The sequence below is a fragment of the Anguilla rostrata genome, chromosome 6, assembly GCF_018555375.3.
Source record: "Anguilla rostrata isolate EN2019 chromosome 6, ASM1855537v3, whole genome shotgun sequence".
Lineage (NCBI taxonomy): Eukaryota > Metazoa > Chordata > Actinopteri > Anguilliformes > Anguillidae > Anguilla > Anguilla rostrata.
Window position 1 is genome coordinate 53,735,742 of NC_057938.1, and position 21,303 is coordinate 53,757,044.

General features: G+C 48.7%; 1 protein-coding gene across 7 annotated transcripts in view; it reads right to left on the reverse strand.

The window, feature by feature from the left end:
- phip (pleckstrin homology domain interacting protein) overlaps window positions 1–21,303 on the reverse strand; it is a 60,789-nt gene that overhangs the window by 12,314 nt on the left and 27,172 nt on the right. For 4 of the 7 annotated variants that reach the window (XM_064340561.1, XM_064340562.1, XM_064340560.1 and 1 more), the window contains exons 16-30: window positions 21,194–21,303; window positions 20,562–20,787; window positions 18,320–18,451; window positions 17,581–17,764; window positions 16,684–16,789; window positions 13,386–13,520; window positions 12,793–12,887; window positions 11,997–12,219; window positions 11,505–11,612; window positions 10,592–10,699; window positions 9,301–9,425; window positions 9,007–9,089; window positions 7,647–7,758; window positions 7,022–7,083; window positions 11–199 (exon numbers count right to left, since the gene is read on the reverse strand). The exon at window positions 21,194–21,303 is cut by the window's right edge and continues 19 nt beyond it. In XM_064340561.1, the coding sequence (XP_064196631.1) occupies window positions 11–199; window positions 7,022–7,083; window positions 7,647–7,758; window positions 9,007–9,089; window positions 9,301–9,425; window positions 10,592–10,699; window positions 11,505–11,612; window positions 11,997–12,219; window positions 12,793–12,887; window positions 13,386–13,520; window positions 16,684–16,789; window positions 17,581–17,764; window positions 18,320–18,451; window positions 20,562–20,787; window positions 21,194–21,303 (1,998 nt within the window). The remainder of the gene's footprint in view (window positions 1–10; window positions 200–7,021; window positions 7,084–7,646; window positions 7,759–9,006; window positions 9,090–9,300; window positions 9,426–10,591; window positions 10,700–11,504; window positions 11,613–11,996; window positions 12,220–12,792; window positions 12,888–13,385; window positions 13,521–16,683; window positions 16,790–17,580; window positions 17,765–18,319; window positions 18,452–20,561; window positions 20,788–21,193) is intronic. The other 3 variants (XM_064340565.1, XM_064340564.1, XM_064340563.1) reach the window with 1 other exon arrangement.

Genomic DNA, 21,303 nt, shown 5'->3' on the forward strand with positions numbered 1-21,303 from the left:
GGATACGCACCGAGCGTGATCAGCTGGTCGATCCCGGCGATGATGCGCTCGCACTCGGCGTTACGGTTTCGGGAGCCCCACTCCCCCTCCAGGGGCACGTAGAGGAGCTCCCGGTGCTCCTCCTCGGACAGGGGCACGCTGAGCCCCAGCTCGTCCGGGAACAGCGCTGGGGGCGGGACAGACAGCGGGTCAGCGCGGCCTGGACGGGTTAGGGAAACGCCCCGTTTTAGTACAGAGTCACAGGGGGGTCCCAAAAACCTGGACAGGGCTTCTGTGGGACTCATGTCCCTGGGTTAAAGAGGTCAGCTACACTGTGTAGCAACAGTACAGAGCATCACCAATAGCAACAGCAGGCATGGAAACAAGGGGCGGGGACAAGGTAAAGGGGTGGAGACAGAACAGAGAGGCAGAGACAGAAATGGGCCAGGACAAGGAAATGGGAGTGGACAGAGACAGAGGCGGAGACAGAAAGAAGGACAGGATAAGGGGCGGAGACAGAGTAAAGGGGCAGGGATAGAGTAAGTGGTGGGACATGTTAAAGGGGCAGGTACAGGGACAGGGACCAGGATTGGGCAAGGGATGGATGTGGAGAGCAGGGGTGATGACAGGGAAGGGAACAGGGGCAGGGGGTGGGGCATTACACCCTACACTTACAAATCTGACCTCCCCCCCTTCCCGCCCCTCTGCACACACACACTTCCTCATCTCACAAACTCACCATCTGCCCCCCCCCGCCCCCACTCATCCCATGAGATGCTAAGTCCCCCCACTAAGTCCCCCGACACGCGACTCAGAAACCAATAAGCTAACAGGAGCTCAAGTCCCGCGGACAGTCACACACAGGAGGCCTCATGAAAGGAAGGGGGGCACTCGGAATAATTGGCTGAAGCGTTCTTATTCCACCCCATCGTTAAAAACGCCCCCCCCCCTTGCCATGCTCACCAACTCCCGTATGAAACCGCTAGCCTAGCTAGGAAACAAAAAAAATTTATGTGTGAATTTATACCCTCAACGTAGAGACACCCCCCAGTGCGCCTGAGCCGCAAAACTTGTTCCCATCCCATGGAGCACGAAAAAAAGAAAATTAAAAGTTTCATTATCACAGCTAAAATGTGAGTGTGATATTAATAACTGGTTTATAAATTCATTCATTCGGACGTCTTAATTTGTACTGTGCATCTTTGAAGCATCGCTATCGGACAGCTGACGTTCCAGACACAAAGCAGATTGCCACGCTGCTCACTGCGCCCTGCTGGTGAACAGTCACATAACATAACATAACATAAGTTATTTTACTCGTCAACAACTGCGCCGTCATTTAAAGGAGCACTATCTTTCAATCTCGAGCGTTTTCATGTGAGCTACAGAATAAAGTAGCCGCGATGAAATGCTGACAAGCCTCCCCACAGATTATGAAAACGATCATGATGTACAGCATAACTCGAGAACCATTACAAATATAGCCTAAAAACATCCTAGGGCCGTTCATCTTCTGCAGTTCATTATAACCGTAAAAGATGAACACAATTGGGAGTATTGTTAATGACAACAATTTCGTAAAAAATGTAATCATTCTCCCTAAATGTTTTAACAGTCATTTAACGTATCTAGCATTGTTATTACTCCGTTATTTTTAAACAAACTAGCAATTGTCTACAACATCATTGCGCAAACTAGCAAATGATTTCTTTCATTAGTTTTTACCAGTATAAATGGCTAACACTGTGGGCGACGTTAATACAGGCAGCTGACTGTGCTTTAATATCTGGGCTTGCTAAATAGCATTATAATCGCCAAATGACGGAGCGTTATTACAGAATATCCGGAACAGAGGAGCTATTCTGCGGGGCCGGCAGCATTATGGTTAGGGAGCAGGGCATGTATCTCTGAGGTTATGGGGTTTTATTCCCAGGAGGGGGTACGGCCATTGTACCACAGAAGGCGGCCATTAAACCGAACAGCTTCAGTAAATATCCAGTGGTGTAAATGGACTGTATGTAAAGAACGCGCGCAGTGGAAGTCGCACCGGATAAGAGCGTCGGCTAAATGGCTAAATGGCTAAACGGCTAAATGTAATGTAATGTAATGTAATGTAATGAGGCCTCATTTCATTACCCACTGTATCATTCTGTTCAGGATTTATCACCGCCCCCCCCCCCCCCCCCCCCCCACCCTTAGATCCAGTTTGGCTTTACTACTGAACTTTTTTAAATTTATTTTTTAAATTATTATTATTATTATTTAATAATTTAATTAATGCACCACTGATTTGTTTTTAATTTGGTGTTTTTGGATTTTTTTTTGTATCCACATTTTGTGTAAAACTGCGCTTCGGTTGTTGTAAGACTCATGGTTATGACTGTGTGACCGTGTGACTGTGTGACTGTGCGCGCAGGATGAGGACATTAGCAGTACTGGAATTAGACACACGTTGCATTTTTTTCTTCCATTACCTTTCTGCAACATTTTCTTTACGATGGGGCATTAGCTAAAAACCATTACCTCTGCACAAACCACGCAATTACCTCCATTATATACAATTATTTAACCACTCAAAAATTACTAACCTTTAAAGGCATAATATTGTTTAAATTGTTAAAAATGCGCTTTACTAAAAACAGCAAGTGTACATCCTGCTTGTTTTCATGGATCCACGCAGTGCTATAACCTTGCTAACAGGAGAGGCGTCTACTTCAGTGTCACACAAAAGCTTGTTTTGGTCACCATGACGATGTTCTAAAGATGGAAGGGATTAAAGTAACGGTAACCACAAGAGGTCTTGGGAAAATAAAAAACAATCGCCACAATAGATCAGAAACGCACAAAGAACTGGACGGAGACCGCGTTTTTAAACGAGCGGCATTCTTAAAAACCTCGCGGCGGTTAAAGTCTTAACTATCGCTATATCTCTGAAAGAGAAGAAACAGCTTCAGCCGTTCAACCACTCCAATGAAACACAGGAGAATTTGCTTTTTCTTTTTTTGCCGTTATCCAAACTGTGCTCTAAATACAGACATTCCCTACCCCCCCCCCCCCCAATCTCCCAACAGACTGACCCACCGCAGCTCTTATCATATGAGGTATTGATTTGCGTCTGCGGGGCCGGGAGGACTGGAGTGTGTAGTGTGCGTCCTGGAAGGTTCCGGCAAAGCGGGGACATGCTCTGTATGCATCTCGCATGTGTGTGTGAGAGAGAGAGAGAGGGACGGAGAGAAACCTCCAAACAACGGTATAACCCCCCCTCAGATACACGGTACAATGCATTTACCTGTTCAACTCGCGAGGATCACAATTACAGTAAATAAATGCATTTTTTCGCCTTCTATATGAAATCGTTTTCTTTTGTATATGAAGCTTCAGCAATTCACTGTATGTATTTCATGCCGATAAGGCATATTGAACTCAATTGAATTTAATTGAGAGAGGGGGAGGGGTGACAGACCGATGACAGAGGAAGAGAGAGAGTGAGGAGAGGGAGATGAGGGGGAAGAGAGAGGGATGAAAGATGAAAGACTGAGAGAGGAGGGTGATGACAGTGGGAAAAAGAAGGAAGAGAGAAAAGAGAGGAGAGGGAATAGAGGGAGAAGAGAGGGGGTGATGATTGGGAGAGAGAGAAAGAGGGACAGAGAAAGGACAGCATCTCTCTGAAACTTTAACGACATTATGCGCGCCTTCCCCTGAGCAGTGCCTGGCGGACCGATGAGACCCCCCCCCCTCGCTGATCCGGAAAGTGCCCCCTAATCGGACCCCGTAATCACTGCTTTATTACACCTGCCGTACGGCTGGGCGGAAGTTTCCGGGAGCGATGAGAGGATCCATTCCTCAGTCACACGTCGTCCCGCGAACCCCCCCTCGCCCCCCACCCCCGCAGCCCCTCCACCCCCCCACTTCCCCTAACACTGGCTGAGCTAATATTACATTACAGCCCATTTACATGCAAAAAGCAAAAAAATGCTGACTCTGCATTTCCCCCTCCTCCCCTACATACTACCCGATAGACGTTCTGATAATGCACACTGTCTACACTGCACCATGACTGGCGGGACTGGGTCCAGTCGGGGGGTAGGGGTGCAGTGGAGGGGGTTCTGATTTAAAAATGAACAAAATATAGCATAATAAAGAAAAGAAATACACCGCTTTCCCAGGAAACACTCCCTGTGTTCACTCTAAACGGTCCGTTAGGAGCAATTAGCTAGAGAACATTTCGCTACAACAAACACGGGGACGCGACCCCACACATCTCTGGATTTTAACACACCACAGTCCCTGTACTGAGCCGCTCTTCAAACCCATTACATCTCTGGCCTCTTCGTTTTCTTTCCTAAAAACACGGCAAAGCAGCATGGACAGACGTTCACGCGATTCTCAGGGCAATCCCACAAACCATTTCACTTGCCAGACAACAAACCGCGCTGAAAGCAGGGGCTCTGCGTTTATCCCATTTTAAGAAGAATTTTCTCCTGGAAATCTGATGTCTGCTAACTGGAAAAATAATTTTTAGGAGCACAACTACAAACTGGGATGCATTAGTGTGCCCCCTATATTTTTCATCTTAGGACCACGTGTGAGCTCCTTGGATAAAACTGTGAGCGTAGAGCCCAGTTAAAGGCTACAGCAGAGTTCTCCTGCTCTGTGTTCACAGCAAAGGTGAAAACAGGGACGGGACTAGAAGCAGAGATCTCTAATTCGGCTGCACTCTTCCACGTTTCAGACTGACCGGTACAGTACACAACACCGGCACGGCACTTCGGTGTATGTGCTTATTCAGCTCTGATGAGACCGTTTCCTAAATAATTCCCCGGGTTCGAAAAAATATTCCAAGGTTGTCATAGAAACAGGGATTCCGTGCCGCTAATCCTGCTAGCGTTCTCGGTGTGCGTGTCGCCGGTGCCCCCCTGCGAGCTCCCCGCGAACAGTGTCTGAAATATTCATCATCAAAGCATGCCTACTTCAGCACCACAAGCCCTCGAATACGTTCGCTTGAATTCCGCCGATCACAAACGTGCACACCAGTACTTTACACGCTTCAGCTCTGAATGTCTGATGTTTACAAACAAATTCTGGAATACCAGAGGAACACAATTTGAGTTAATGCAAGGGTAATTTAGTTCTCTCTTCTTGGGTTTGGAAAAAAGCCAGCTTCATTTTAGCCGTACTTTTTATTCAAACCTTTTTCCCGCAATCAAGAAATTTACTGCACGTTGAAGGAAAAAAAACACAACTACTCTGAAAGGTGGCCTGGTTCTCTATACAGACGGGCAGAAATTAAAACTACAACTAATGAAGGCCCTTCTCCTGCATCAGATTTCCAGGTCATATTCAGGATTAACAGATCCTTTTCAGACACTCAGAGAAACTTTCCCCTCTTACCACTAGGTGGCAGTACTAACAGGACCGGGCACAAAGTGCACCCCCGATAGCTTGCACACATCACGGTCCAGTGAAACTCAACGACTTTTGGAAGGGAGTGAGAGTTTCTACACGAGTGGCGAAATGAAAGGAAAACAAGCATCCACTCCTGTACAGTCAGAGGGGCGTCTGAGCCCCCCCGTCCCACACGTTCGTGGGTGCGTTTATTCATTAACGATGCCGTTAGAAACGGTTTGGGCAGCGCTGGAGAAGTCAGACGCCAGCTCCTCATTGGCCGAATGAGTCCTCGTATGAATCTGTGCGTTCTTCCTTTCACTTTACCCAATCAGCAGCTTTCAGCTTCTTTGAAATGGACACAACTGTTTTTGTTTCTATTTTTTATACTTCGCCAGTTCATATTGTTGCCTTTGAGAGCACATCACAGGTAGTATTTCTCAGCCAATAGCAGAGAACTACAGAAGTTTAATGATATGATGCATACGCGTGTTAATTACCTAAAGCGCACTCTTTATATTAAGGCATTTCTGTAAATTTGGAGCCGAAAGTGAGAGCGCATATTATCCAGAACTACGAGTTCTTGGTGGGGAGGCCTTCTGGGAAAAATCTATTTTTAGTCACAACTGTATTGCTGTCTGAAAAAATGAAAGAAAAACTAAAACACAAGCACAAGCACAGATCACAGACACCAGAACGATTTTACAGATGAAAACTCACGCCTAGAGCGTATGAGACTTCTATGAATTAATTTAGCAAAGCAAAGAGTAGGGTCGTCTTCTTCCCGGTGACACCATAACCACACAAGTTTTCCTGACAGTCGTAACAGCCAAAAGCGAACGAAAGACCAAGACAACAGATCTAAAATCCGAACCAAGAAACCAGAGGTAGAGTTCAGCAAACGTGCAAATCAGAGGTTCTGCTGCAGACACTATGAAAGAGGCAGTGGTATTAAGCGGTGCACAGGAGCGGGACAGGGTCCAGTCAATACGGAACGGGTAGAGCACAGAGTCAGCCAGCGCAGCGCCTCGATTTTACAACCAGCTGTTTGAGCACACGTAAGATAGCCTGAGTCAGCTCCACTCCACCTCTGAAGACTCCGAAGTTCAAAACGCACAACATTCCAAGCAAAAATTCACACCTGCTCCCCTTCTCTAGGTGAACAATTCTACGTAAAAAGATACATAAATAAACTGTGCAGTAAAAATAATACATAAATATATAAATACACGAATGTGTACATATGCGGTAAATGGAAGGTGATGTCCTGAACGATTAATTTCCTGCATCCCGTTGCCATGGTGACCCCCCCCCCCCCCCATGCTTGCGTCGCTTACCAGAAATAAAGCAAATAACCGGCTTAGGAGAAACACTCGAACGTGTCACTCATTCTACGGTGATGTCACAATGTGTGCTAATTTACTTCCTGTTCCCGATACGGCCCCTGATTCTAGCTTGGAACTGCCTGTTACATTTCTGAGTCAGCGAGTGGGCAATTTACCATAGAGAGAGAGAGGGAGAAGTAGAGAGAGGAGGGAAGGAGGGAGAGAGGGAGAGAGAGACAGAGAGAGGGGGAGAGAGAGGGAAAGGGACAGAAAGAGAGGGTGAAGGAGAGAGAGTTGGAGAAGGAGAGAGAGAGAGAGAGAGAGAGACTCACCGTCTCCAGGAATAACTTCCATGTCCCAGGGGCTCATCTTTTCCGTGTCTCCGTTATCCCAACTGGGGGGATGGGGGGATGGGGGGCGAGAGAGTGAGAGAGAGAGCAGCATGACGCAACTTGACGTAACCGGGGGAAACACTATAGCTGGTGTCACGCACGCCCCCGCATCCCCACCCCCCCACGGCACACACACAGAGCGAGCACTACCACAGCAAGCAGGCCTTTTGGTCTCTTACATAACACGCCGAATCTGGCGGTCGTCAAAATGTGTAAATGCGTTGTGTAAGTCAAAGAGAAAAATTCAACACATTGGCTTGACAACACTCAAAGTCTTTGGCTGTCTGCAATGTTGTTCAACTTATTTTGTTATTACTTCAATAATTATAGTAAAAATACTATCACAAAACACAGAATCTCAGGTATATTTACTTTGCAAGCAAGGAAATTAGACCACATTTAACTCTTTCAAGAGCAAGTTTTTAAAAAATGTGTGTTCTAGAACTCCACTGCTTTCAGTTACCAGTAGAGACTGTGACATCAGCAGTAGAATGTCCAGTTAAGGCCATTGTTTAAGAGGAAAAAAGGTGGGAAACGGGTGTTTTTTTGTTTTTTTTAAACGCACCAGACGTTGTAGCACTGGAACAGACTGTCCGGGTACTGAGTCTGGAAGGGCTCCTGGCTTTCGATCGTGCCGAACCACCAGGCGTCGTCGATGACTGACCGGAAACGGTCTCCTGCGGGGGGCAACGCGGTCGGTTAGCGGTCAAACGACAAACGACCAAGCTTGCTCAAGAAAGCGGGGAGACCGAGTGGCTCAGTCTCTCAACTTGTACATGAACCCCCCCCCCCCCCTCCCCGCATAGCCCGGGGGTTGAATCCCCGCCACGGCACTTCCTGTTCTGTGATCCACCTCAATCCGTAACCCTCCATTCTGTCCTCCTGTCTGAATAAAGTGAGCAAATTACATAGGAAAGGTAGACTGTCCGCTCAGCTAAGAGGGTTTAAGCCAATATCCCAGTAAACAATCATAGACACTTTAACCCTTTGAAGAGTTGGTTTTTATGGAATGTTTTTTTTGTTGGTGTTCTAGAACTCCATTTCTCTCAGTCACCAGTAGAGATTGTTACATCAGCATAAGAATGTTCAGTTAAGAACATTCTATTCACATATCTGTGATCTCACACCTTAAAAAAAGGTTAATAAATAATAAAGACACACAAATGTATCTACCATACACGTCCTAGTATAAAAGAAAGTGAAATATTGGTGAAATATTGGTGGGGATAAGGCATGCGGGTGGATAATTATGCACTGGGATCACCCGTCTGGAGCTTATTAACACATTTCCAACACAAACAGTAAACACATGAGCACCACCAGTCTGGCAGTGGGAATTCAGCGACGGGTTTCGGCAAAGAGGAGACGCTCTACCGAGATGCACACAGCCCTTACCTCCTTAGCACCTCCAGCTTAGCTGCAACATAAAGAGGAACTTCGTCGCCGAGAGTTAAAGATGATGAAGTGATAATACCGTCGTTTTCCGCCAGATTAAGTGATTTTAGTCTTGGGAGAGATAACGCTGACTTAACACAACTTGCGCTAGAGCACGCTCAGAAACTATAGAATTACGCAGCTCAGCGCTGAGGAGCTATTCTGCCTTTTACGGGCTCACATGAATACGAAATTTGATTACTGTCACAAAACAGAACGAGCGTCTGTCCTCTGTCACGTGCGTAACACGCGCAATTTGTGCAGCAAGCGTTCATGTGGGGGCGGGGGGGTCGGGTGGGTACTGAACATTAATTTGAACTTTCGCCTCTTATTTCTAAATTCTGAAAAGATTTCCTGTGTGCCAAGTCTTCCGGTCTCTCCTGCTTTCTTTTGAAGGTGGCGAGGTGGGGGGTGGAGGGGAGGGAGGGAGGGTGGGGGTGGAGGGGGGCTGGTGACAGCAGAGTCCTGGAAGTGACGGAACTGTGACTCACCTATTCTCCACTGCCGGTCGCGCGCGTCGTCAAACTGCTGCCGAAGAACCAGGAAGTCGATCACGTCGGGCATATCGTGGTACCTGTGAGCACGGGGGGGGGGGGGGGTGGAGGATGGGGGGGGGAATAAACCCAGACTGATGACCTCCTCCTGGGCACAATGCTTTGATAGAACCGTCCCCCTACCACACACCTGACCAATGCGTTTGCATTGTGGCCCGTGAGAAGAAGTCGGACAGAAGGTCCGTTAGAGAGCAGCAGCCAATCAGGCGCCGTGGGCGGAGCGTGACTCACTTCATGGAGAAGGAGCCGCCGGTGAGCTTGCCGGTGTCCGGGTCCAGGAAGGCCAGCTTCAGGCAGCAGAGCGTGGGCAGGCCCACCTCGTACTTAATCCCCACGATCTTCATCAGCTCCTGCTCCTGCACGGACACACGGACAGACAGACAGGGCTGCGTCAGACTAACGCACCTCCCTCCACCTCCTCCTCCACCACCACCTCCCTCCTCCTCCTCCACCACCACCACCTCCCTCCTCCTCCTGCTCCACTACCTCCACCTCCCTTCTCCACCTCCTCCCCCTCTTCTTCCTCCTCCTCCACCTCCTCCTCCACGACCACCTCCTCCTCCACCACCACCTCCCTCCTCCTCCTCCCTCCACCTCCTTCATCTCCCTCCACCTCCCTTCTCTTCCTCCTCCACCTCTCTCTCCTCCTCCCCCCTCCCTCCTCCTCCTCCTCCTCCACCACCACCTCCCTCCACCTCCACCTCCTCTCCTCATCCACCATCACCACCTCCCTCCTCCTCCTCCTCCTCCTCCTCCCCTCCTCCTCCCCCTCCTCCTCCGCGTCTCGTTCCCTAATGAGCCTCCTGCTCCAGCAGGTCGTATCTCCGGCTGTTCTGAACACGAGCTCATGTTACCGGCGACGCCGTCCGATCGGGACAGGGAGGATAATTACCCCGTTCCCCGACACGCCGTGTTTACACACGCCCACAAGCTCTTAAACCGCTCTCCTCACATCTCCTCACACACTGGCCAAAATGTGAGCTTAAAAGGTCTTAGCCTTGATGGAATATATCTCTAGTTTTATATATAAACACATTCAGAGATGTTAGAAGAATGATGTAAGTGTGCATGTTGGCCTGTATGTTTACATTTACAAAACACAGCCAGATTGAACTCATTCTGAAAACTCATTCGGTATGCAGGGGAAAGCTGCAGCACAACAGAATGTAGGTGGCGACATAGCTCAGGAGGTAAGAGCGGTTGTCTGGCAGTCGGAGGGTTGCCGGTTCGATCCCTGCACTGGGCGCGTCAACGTGTCCCTGGGCAAGACACCTAACCCCTAACTGCTCTGGTGGATGAGAGGCATCAATTGTAAAGCGCTTTGGATAAAAGCGCTATATAAATGCAGTCCATTTAGTCCATTTAGATCCTGCCTTTTAATAACACCTGGACAAATGACAACTGCAGAAGGGCCATTTTTGGGGCGGGACGCTAATGAGCAGAGTGCTGGGGGTGCAGGTGGGGGTGGGGGTGCAGATGCGGGTGGGGGAGCAGGTGGGGGCGCGGGCAGGGTCCTCCTTACCCTCAGCTCCATTTTGTGCCAGGGCTGCTTTTTGGGGTTTATGCTGAAGATCTTGTTTTTCCTGGCCATCTCCACGTAGGCCTCGTGGCCCTGGCGGAAGTAGTAGACCTGGGGGACAGAGGACAGGAAACGCATCATCATCCCCCCGCCCAGCGACACAGCCGCTCACGCCGCTCACAGATAACACACAGCGGCACAGTATTAAAGATCAATTACCGGGAGCAGCCAGGGAAACTTAATCAATCACTCAGCGCATCAATCAATACTCCAGTCTATACTGGAGCCGGCAGCGCTTATCCCAAAGGGCCCGGGGGCTTTTGTTCCTGTCTGTTAACTCCGTTTCCCATAAGGCCCTGGGCCACACAAAGGGATGAGTTAATAGAGGTTTCCTGTGTACACATCCTGACCTCATGCATCACGAAGGAAAAGGAAAAACGGAGCGTAGACCAGCACACTCCTGGTCTGACAGCCGTACTGTACTGTACGTCAGTAATTAAGCCCGTCTGGCTCACAGAAGCCAAGAGAGAGAGAGAGACTTTACTGTGGAGGACCACAGGATTACAGCAGAGTCACAGACATGGAGAGAGGGAGAGAGTGGGAGGGGGAGATGGAGAGTGAGGGAGGGGGGGAGGGAGAGAAAGAGAGAGAGAGGAGATACAGAACCCAGCTTTTTTCTCCATAACAGATAAGACAAGCAAAGTCAAACTGAGACAGTAGTCCATACTGAGAGGGCTGGGCAAGCCAGACAGAGGAGAGAGGGAAGGAGGAAATATGCAGGTAGAAAAATGAAACATCTTTGGATTGTGTGATTGTGTATGTGTCTGTGTCTGTGTGTGTGTGTGTGTGTGCGCCTGCGTGTGCGTGTGTGTTGTTAAGTTGTGTGTGTGTGTGCGTGCGTGCTTGTGTGTATTACCTCATCGCCCATCTGTGGGATGAAGGGGCATCTCCGGGGCACTGTGTCAGTGATCCAGGCCGAGGGAAGCCACTCCTCCAGAGTCAGACCCTGCTCCACCGGTAACCTCTGAGAGAGGGAGGGAGGGAGGGAGGGGGGAGAGAGAGAGAGGGAGGAGACGGGGGGGGGGGGGGAGAGAGAGAGAGAGCAGGAGGGGGAGACAGGGGGGAGGGGCAGGGGGGAGAGGGGGGAGAGAGAGAGGGAGAGAGAGAGCAGGAGGGGGGAGAGAGAGGGACAGCAGGGAGGGGGGGAAAGAGTAGGAGGGAGAGAGGAAGCGAGAGGGGGAAAGGGAACAATGGAGGAAAAGAAAGAAAGAAAAAGGAGAGAGGGATGAATTTATTGGAACTGTGAATTAGGCAATTTCTCAATGTTTCTCACAGTTTCTAAAACTTGTATGTGATTGAAAATATGCGATTGATTTTCCGGCAGGTCTACAACTCGACTCAAACTCACCTTCAGCCGCCTCTCCTTTGGCTTCTTCTTCTTTGGTAGCGCGCCGTCTTTGTCTCGTTTCTCCTTCTTCCGGTCCTTCTTGCTCTCCTTGTCCTTCTTCTTCTCCCCGTCCTCCTCGGAGCTGCTGGCCGCCTTCTTCTTGTGCCGCACCTTCGTCTTCTTCGGCGGCTCCAGGTTGATGCCGGCGTCGGCCGTCCAGTCCGAGTACTCGCTGGAGTAGTCGCTGGAACGCGGAGCCAAAACGTTAGCGTTAGCGACGCTGGCCGTCGACGGCCTGCGCTATACACACAGGGGCTCTCTGAGGCTCTATAAAGGCCTGCCCAGGGCTGGTATCAGTATAAAGACGTTTAGAGGAAACAAGACTGTTGGCTGCACTTGGCGTTTCGGTAAACTGTTACTCCTTCAATAGACTTTCTTCTGTACTCTTCACAGTGTAAATCAGTCTTAAGGGTGCCTAGCCAGCTTATAATGATGATCTCAGTTAGGGCCATGACATTTTGCCTTGTAGTTCCATCCTCCAAAACCAAGATGGCCACACAGGACTTTCTGAAACCAGTTTCTAAGCATTCAAAACACGGTAGAGTACCCTAATCGCGTCAATTAATCATTCAGCTACCACAGGGGTGTCCGGTGCGAGTGCCAGATTTTGTTCTAGACCAGCACTGCGACACCCGATCCAATAAGAGAACTTATCGAGGTCTTCCATCAAGGCTTTGATCAGCTGAATCAGGGGATGTAGCACTGGGCTAGCACAGCGGGAGCGCCAGGGAGGGGAACGGTATGGGGACACGCCCACCTGGAGCTGCTGTTGTCGTCTGGCCACGGCTCCTTCTCCTCCTCCTTCTCCTCCTCGGAGGTGTCTCCGCTCTGGGGTCGCACCTCCGCTTCACCCTGCCAGGAGAAAAAAAAATGGGGTTTCCTCTCAAATCCAATTTACATTTTCCCTTATATTTCCATTCCGTTTTCCATTATATTTATTTTGCAGCTCTATGTCACGATACTGTTCTGGGGGCGGGGTCAGGTCTACTTATGATTGGCTGGACACCAGGGTACTGATTTGTGGATGAGGCCAGACCCATCTCTGATTGGCTGTATATCAGGGTACTGTTCCATGGGCGGGACCAGGCAATCTCTGATTGGCTGTATATCAGAGTACGGATCTGGAGGTGGGGCCAGGCCTAGCTCCGATTGGCTGTATATCAGAATACCGTTCCATGGGCGGGACCAGGCAATCTCTGATTGGCCGTATATCAGGGTACTGTTCTGGAGGTGGGGCCAGGCCTAACTCCGATTGGCTGTGTATGAGGGTACTGCTCCGAGGGCAGGGCCAGGCCCATCTCTGATTGGCTGTGTATGAGGGTACTGCTCTGTGGGTGGGGCCAGGCCTACCTCGGAGGAGCTGTTGTCCTCCTCGGCGACCTCGTTCTGCCGGCTGGTCTCCTCCACGGCCGCCCTGGTGTGGTAGCTGTGCTGGTTTCCCTGGGACCTCCTGGGCTCTTCCCCCGCAGGCTCTGGGGCGTGGTGCTGGGGGGGGGGGCGAGGTGGGGGGGGTTGGGAGCAGCACAAGGGAGACGGTAAATCCGATGAGCACAGGGAACAGCACAGATATAACCCAGCAGTTCGGGACACTGCTCCAGCAACCCTGCTGCCCCATCACCCCTAAAACTGGGCTCCTGCTACCGGGGCTGTGCTGTGGAATGATGATGATGATGATGAGGAAGCAGAGCCAGTGAATCTGCTCATCCCCGCTGTGAAACAGGACGCGTGCTACATCACACAGTCAAAGCACTGCTGGTGCCCTCTGTGTGAAACCAGAGATCCACAACAGCAGCCCTGGAGGGTCAAAGTTTCAGCAGGTCTTTTAATTTTATATTAAACAACACCATAGTGCAAAATGCACCAAAAAAACCAGGACACACGTCTACCCTCCAGGACTGGATCTGGCATCGGCTGTGTAAAACGTTCCAAGATTTTAAGGGATCTCCGAGCGAAATCAAAAGCTTTTTTTTTTTTTTTTTTTTGGTCTGAGTACAAATATTTTAAGGGCCCTTCAAAGGCCTGAGCAGCTGAATCAGAGTTGAGTTATCAAAGAGCCACAGAGACCTGGCCGCTTACCCAGAAACTATTACGGAGAGAGAGAGACAGAGAGAGAGAGAGACAGAGAGAGAGAGAGAGAGAGAGAGAGAGAGAGAGATTACAGTAACGGTAGAGCAAGCGGAGTGAAAATGTGTGGGAACAACAGAATAAAACGTATTAAACGCAATGAAAGAGCGTTTCATCGGGATGTCATTGCCATCGCTTCTCAAAGCATTCCTCACCACACAGGCCTCCCTCCTCGTCCGCAAATAGGTTATTTTGGTGCCAACTTAACTGGAATAAAACTCTAAAAGATGCCTGAAACCTTTAGAGACATAACGTTTCTCCGCCATGGATAAATTTGAAAAGTAACTGGTTATTTCACCCAAAAATAAAAACTAAAAAACACAGACAGATCCTACCGATGACCCCAAAGCTCACAGATTCAAAGCGATTTAAATTTCCGCGGCGGGTCGGGGCGAATAATGGGAGTCCGTTTCTCAGGGCATCTGGCTGTAATGTACACCCCTAATCACAAGAGCTTAAAACCCACACGATTAAACCCCAGGCTCACGTCCAGGACGTATCACACGCCTAAAATCTGACACCCCATCTCACCCCCACCAGCGGGGAACACCGTGTACCGTTAAGAGATCAGTGCTAACAGCTACGCAACAGCATCACGATTTTTTTAAACAATCATTAAAAAATTCACTGTATGCTCGTGTATAACCGATTGTATGTTAATTTAAGCTTGATACTTCATCGTCCGTTTCCTGTACTGAATCCCTTTCTTCTTTCAGGCGCGATACATGGAATTTATGCATCCTGCCATGGTGGACTTTAGGTCTCTCTGGGTAATAGCTGCTGCCAAATGAATTAATTATTAACAACAACTACGACAAGAAGAAAAGTGACTACAGGAAGATTGGATTCTTGAACAGGCAAAATGCAATGCAGGAGTTCAGTGGAGAAAAAAAAATGGCTGACATGATCTAATCTGAATTCCCCCTAAATCTACGGGAATGAACTTCGGCGGATGTGCCTGTCTGAAGAAACGCTACAGTGAAATACAGACATTAATAATCTCCGCCAGAAGTGTTCCTCGGAGAGAGAACATTATTTTAGAAAAAGGATTAAACTTAGAGTTAGCTAAGGAAAAAGAAATGTGGAGCTGTCTTTTTTAGAACTGAAGAAAGCTTCCGACGCCGTTAATCTCAAGGTCTTGATCTCTGAGCTGTTTTATTTGAACCTCTCTGACAATGAGGAGGGAGGTGGAATCGAAGATCCTGAATGAATAATAGCCACCATTCTTCTTTTGGAGTCCCACAGGGATTCATATTAGGACTGTTATTATTTACCACTATAATAAATGACCTACCCTCGCTCTGCTGCAGGATAAATACATATTTATAACGTGTAAGTGATTTATACAGTGATTTATGTTGCTGCTAAGTCTAACTAGGAGCCAAGAAAATAATTCACTAATGGTGTTACAGTTAAAGTGTTTAATTAGCGTAAATGTGAACAAAGCTGTTATAACCACCTGATCACAAACTGGAAGAACTGCAATTAAGACAATTTACTCTCCACACAGAGCAAGAAACTTCTAGACAACAGAAATATGTCTTCACTATTGAGCGCTAAATCATGTTTGCCTAAGCTTCAGGAATTCTTAAATGCTTCCATGTACATGTCTGAGTAAATACCCACCTTAATAACAACTTTCATTTAAAAAACACTATTAAGAATGCCTCAAATAACAAAGGGAGATGGGGAAGATCTAACTGTGACATCTTCAACAATGGGAATACCAAGGGAAATTAGCCAGTGGCTAAACTAGGTAAAATGCTGTAATATGACATGCCACAGAATTTAATCATAACCGTTCGCTGTCCTTGATAAATGGAGAAATAAAGAAAATATGAATAATCACAGGGCCTCCCCAGGGTGATCAATCTTCCGTCCGGAAATATCCTCCATTGGTGCGAACACTGAAAAACTCCAGGCATTCATCTCACTTAAAACCAGAGATCCGTTAGCCCAGGCTGGGAACAGAAGCCGCCAGTTTTCCCCAAAGGTCAAATGACCGTACGGCCAAAAAAATTCTGTTTCTCGCGTCCAATGGAGGAGTTTCCACATGACGTCGGAACGGGTGTGTGTGGGAGTGTGTGTGTGTGTGGGGGGGAGGAATTGTGTGTGTATGTGTGTGTGTGTGTGTGTGTGTGGGAGTGTGTGTGCATGTGTGGAATTGTGTTTGTGTGTGTGTGTGTGTGTGTGTGTGTGTGTGTGTGTGTGTGGACATGTATTACTATCTTTGTGAGAACCAAATGTCCCCACAAGGATAGAAAGATGAGGAAAATTACGCAAGGTGGGGACCTTTTGCTAGTCCCCACAAGCTCAAGAGGCTGTTTTAAGGTTAGTACTTAGGGTTAGGGTTACAATTAGGTTAAGGTTAGGGTTAAGGTTAGGCATGTAGTGGTTGGGGTTAGGGTTAGGGTTAGAGGTTACGGAATGAATGTAGTCAATGAGAAGTCCTCACAAGTATAGCAATAAACCTTGTGTGTGTGTGTGTGTGCCCAGCGGTGAGCCAGAGCCTGTGTCTGATTACCTTGGGCTCCCTGTGAATGTGACTTGGCACCGCCCGCCGCCTCTTCTCCGACCTGTAGGTGGCGATCTCCTCCTCTCCTCTGGCTGTCCGCCATTGCTCCTGCTTACTGTAAACAGCACAGTTTACCAAAAGGGGGGGGGGGGGGTGTGATTATCTTCAACACACATTCGCTTGTTCTTCCTTTAGCAAAAAGTCCACTTTCTAGGTTTTTCCATCTGAAAACATATCCATCTTGCAAACATATCAGGTAATTCTGACTTGAATATGACTTACAAAAAACACAATGCACTCCTTTGATTTAAAAAAAAAAATTGTTGCCAACTACATGGACAATTTCTGCGTAGTCAGTTTTTCCACGACTATTCATGAACTGGGAGGGAAATAATGATTGGCACTCCTAAGACTGAGGCGGTTGCTAACAGGAGCACAGGCTCTACAGCAGAGTGTAAGTCTGCAATCTGAGTGTAGAATCTGCAGGGTGATAATCTAAGTCTCAAATCTGCAGGGTGCATGCTAAGTGTAGAATCTGCAGTGTGATATCGAAGTCTAAAATCTTCAGCCTCAGGACAGGGTGACAACTCCCCACAGTCGACTGCATAAAATTCAACACTCATAACACGTATGGAATATTACACTGCATGACCAGCTCAGCATAGACTCTTATTCCTATTTTACCAGGTGACACATATATATATATAGGGTTTATATTTTAAATATATTGCCAATTTTCGCATATTTTCACTGAAGCGAGGAGAGGTGACGCAGACGTAGCGGGACGTTATATTTTAAACATATAGCCCATTTTCACAGTCACACATATTCCCAGAAACGAGGTGACGTATCAGACGCAGCGGGACGTTTCCGTGACGACGGCGGCGGCGGCGGCGGCGGGCGTACCTGGCGATGCCCGGCGGCAGCTCGGGCACCAGCACGCGGCGGCTCCAGGCCACCAGGTCGCGCTCGGTGGCGATCTCGCTGCGGGGGGCGTTGCTGTGCATCTGCCGCACCCCCTCAATCTGCCCGCTCCGCCGCAGGCCCACGTTGGGCGGGGAGTGCACCTCCGTGGGGGAGCCCACCGAACCTGCGGGCCCGCAGAGAGGGAGGGGAGAGACAGGCGCGGGACGGTCAGCGCGGGGCGGTTGGCATGGCGATGGTGACATCAGCCCCGAGACCAAACCGAGAACAAAATACCCAGAGAACTCACGGTTTACCACAGGCCAGACCCGGGTCAAAAATGCATTCTAAATGCTTTTACTCTTTAGATGCCAGTTAAATTTGCAATTCTGCTTGATACATTAACTTTTTCAAGGAAATATTCAGCTAAACCAAAATAGAATCCAAAATAATTCATTTGGTTCTTTCTTTTACTTCATTGGGAATGAAAGGCGTTGGGTTACCATCACTAATACTCCTTGATCATTAATTGTTTGAACACGATCTTTGTGTACATGAACGTCTTGTGCGATAAGTTGTTATGCATGATTGCGTTCCACTGTGGCAAACGAATATACTTGTAATCTGATTGTCAGGAATCATCCACAGGGATTTGATTGTTTGTTTTTCTTGAAGTAGTGCTTTAAATAAACAGGCCCACAGCCCTCCCTCCCCCCAAAACAAAAACAAGCAGGTTCCGCACCTCTTCCGGCCCGGGTTGAGGGGGCCGTGTCGACGGACAGCCTCTGGTCCTGCTCCTGCTGCAGGCGCTGGATGATGCTGTCGAGCGGGCTGGAGCCGTCCCCCACAGGCTGGCTCAGCACCTGGTTTAACCCTGAGAGCCAGAGAGAGAGAGACCCGGTCACTCACACACACAGGGATACTGCAACCAGGCACGCTAACAGGCTACTCCACACCCAATAACATGCTAACGGCTAGCTCAGCACCTGGTTTAACCCTGAGACACAGAGAGAGAGGCCCGGTCACTCACTGAGACAGGGATACCACAACCAGGCACACTAACAGGCTACTCCACACCCAATAACATGCTACCGGCTAGCTCAGCACCTGGTTTAACCCTGAGAGCCAGAGAGAGAGAGGCCCGGTCACTCACACACACAGGGATACCGCAACCAGGCACGCTAACAGGCTACTCCACACCCAATAACATGCTACCGGCTGGCTCAGCACCTGGTTTAACCCTGAGAGCCAGAGAGAGAGAGGCACGGTCACTCACTGAGACAGGGATACCACAACCAGGCCACGCTAACAGGCTACTCCACACCCAATAACATGCTAACGGCTAGCTCAGCACCTGGTTTAACCCTGAGACACAGAGAGAGAGGCCCGGTCACTCACTGAGACAGGGATACCACAACCAGGCCACGCTAACAGGCTACTGCACACCCAATAACATGCTAACGGTTGGCTCAGCACCTGGTTTAACCCTGATACACACAGCACTCCACACAGAATAACATGCTAACGGCTATCGGCAGACTTAATAACATGCACTACAGCCGCAGCCTATTTCCTCCCTGGTCCGTCAGCCTCATCATATAATCTGTTTGGAAACAGGAGTTGGGATTCATTTTTAAATGGGAAGCAATTACTTAGACTAAGTCCAAAAAATAATAATCATAAAAAATGCAAATACTGCAGGTGAAGACGACAGCGCGTTCCCATAAATACATAAAAAATAAAAAAACAAGAGGAGAGTAAAAAGCACAGGTGATATAAACAGAACCTTTCCTCCACGCAGGTAAATATTGTTTTTAAACTGCCAGTGATAATGACTCAAATCCAAAAATATCTGCCCTTTTTGGAGGACTAGCTTGAAAAAGCCAGCTCAATCACCAACCAAAATAAGCACGCACACTGAGGTTTACAAAATTACATAAACAAGCCGATGAATTATCATAACTAAGCAGACGATTACGGGGATGCTACAGGAATCTCAACGGCTGCCGCGCTGAAAATATTCTCATATCGGCATATGAGCTGTTTCTGCGTGACAGCGAGGATGAAACACCGTGTGAAAAAGAAGCTACGTTACAAAAATACTCTGAGTAATGGCACACAAAAACACAAGATGTAAAGTGGGGCGCCGATTTGTTTGCTAGCACTGGAATGGCGGTCATCCACGGTGCATAGACGAAAAATAGCCAAAAAGAGTGAAGCACAACAAGAAAACGGAAATAAATAACCAGGGATGATCAGCAACAAGGGCTAAAGCTGCTGTGCTGGAGAACTTCGGCAAGTTTCTGAAAGAGACCAATTCTTTTTCAATTTAAGGTTTTCGCCACTGGACGTCTGGTCAAGGTGAATCCCAGAACTGACACTGAAATAAGTAAGTAAGTAAATAACCTGCCTGACCGGAACGTTTCACCCTCTGACCTGAAAGCCGACACGATTGGCTGAGCTCAGCATTTCTGCCAATCAGAATCCAGCCATATCTCTCCTGTCTCTGGAGGGTTGAGTAAGGGTGACTGCATTGGCAGAGCAACACGAAAAGATCTGAAGCTGTCCCACAGAGTAAGAAGGGACGAGATACAGTCTGCATTTGCTTTCATTTTCAACCCGCAATTAAATGCGAGTGTTAGTTTTTACCCTTGTGCCAATAAAACATGCCAGTATGCTGACTTTAAAAACAAAACACTGATAATGTACTTCCGTGTCTGGCAGTCAGACAACTCTTTAAAACACTGAATATCAATCTCTATCTTCTGCATCCTGAGGAAGGCCGAACGGCCGCAACCTTGCTGCTACTTCATTTGCTCGATAAAATATAGATTTTAAATAGTGTGGTGGCCATTTTTCTTAGATTTCTTTGATGTCTGGTCCGGTTTCGGGCCCAGGCCTGTACCCAGACCTCAGAGGCGTTCCCCTGGGCGCAGCAGGGGGGCTGGGGGGGGGGGGGGGGTTGGGGGGCCACAACGCCTCACCTGAGGAAGTGACGCCCATCTGGGGGATCAGCTGCTCCGCCCTGCAGTTCTCCCGGCCCGGGACCAGCCTCTGGAAGCGGGACGGGTGCGGGTTCCCGTCCACGTCCACCAGGAAGGGCGGGGGCATGAGGTGGGGGGCCTGCTGCGTCTGCTCGTCCAGGACGTAGTTGTTGGCGTCGCGGATCAGCGGCCGGTAGTCCGTGTGGAAGAACATCTGATCCGCGATCTGGAGACGCGGAGAAACCGCGATTAAAAAAATGTTTAAAACGCCACGAGGGCGTGCTTAAAACACTGCCGGGAAATGAGAGCTGTTTCACCCGATCTGTAGATTTTAAAAACACATCTTAGAAAACTTTTAACACACGCAGCAAAATTTTAAAACAATCCTGCAGATCCCAGAGAATTTGTTGATGAAACTTTAGATAAAAGATGAAAACTTTAAATTGATATGAAATAAAAAGAATGTTCAGTTAATTTTTTTTTTGAGCATTGCTGGACTGACAGGTTTCTTTTAAAAACCTCTCCAGGATGTTTTCTGGTGACTGAAGAGTTAGAGTATTTGTGATGGTCATCAGCCCCAGGGCCGGTGGAATCCCTGTCAGGTTGCCAGGCGGGGCAGGTGCGGCTCCTACCTTGTCGTACTTGCTGCTGGACCCGAAGCCGAAGATGAGGAGGTGGCCGTGGGAGTCCGTGCAGGCGAAGTGCTGGCCGTCCGGGGAGCACTTACAGTCGAACACGGCCC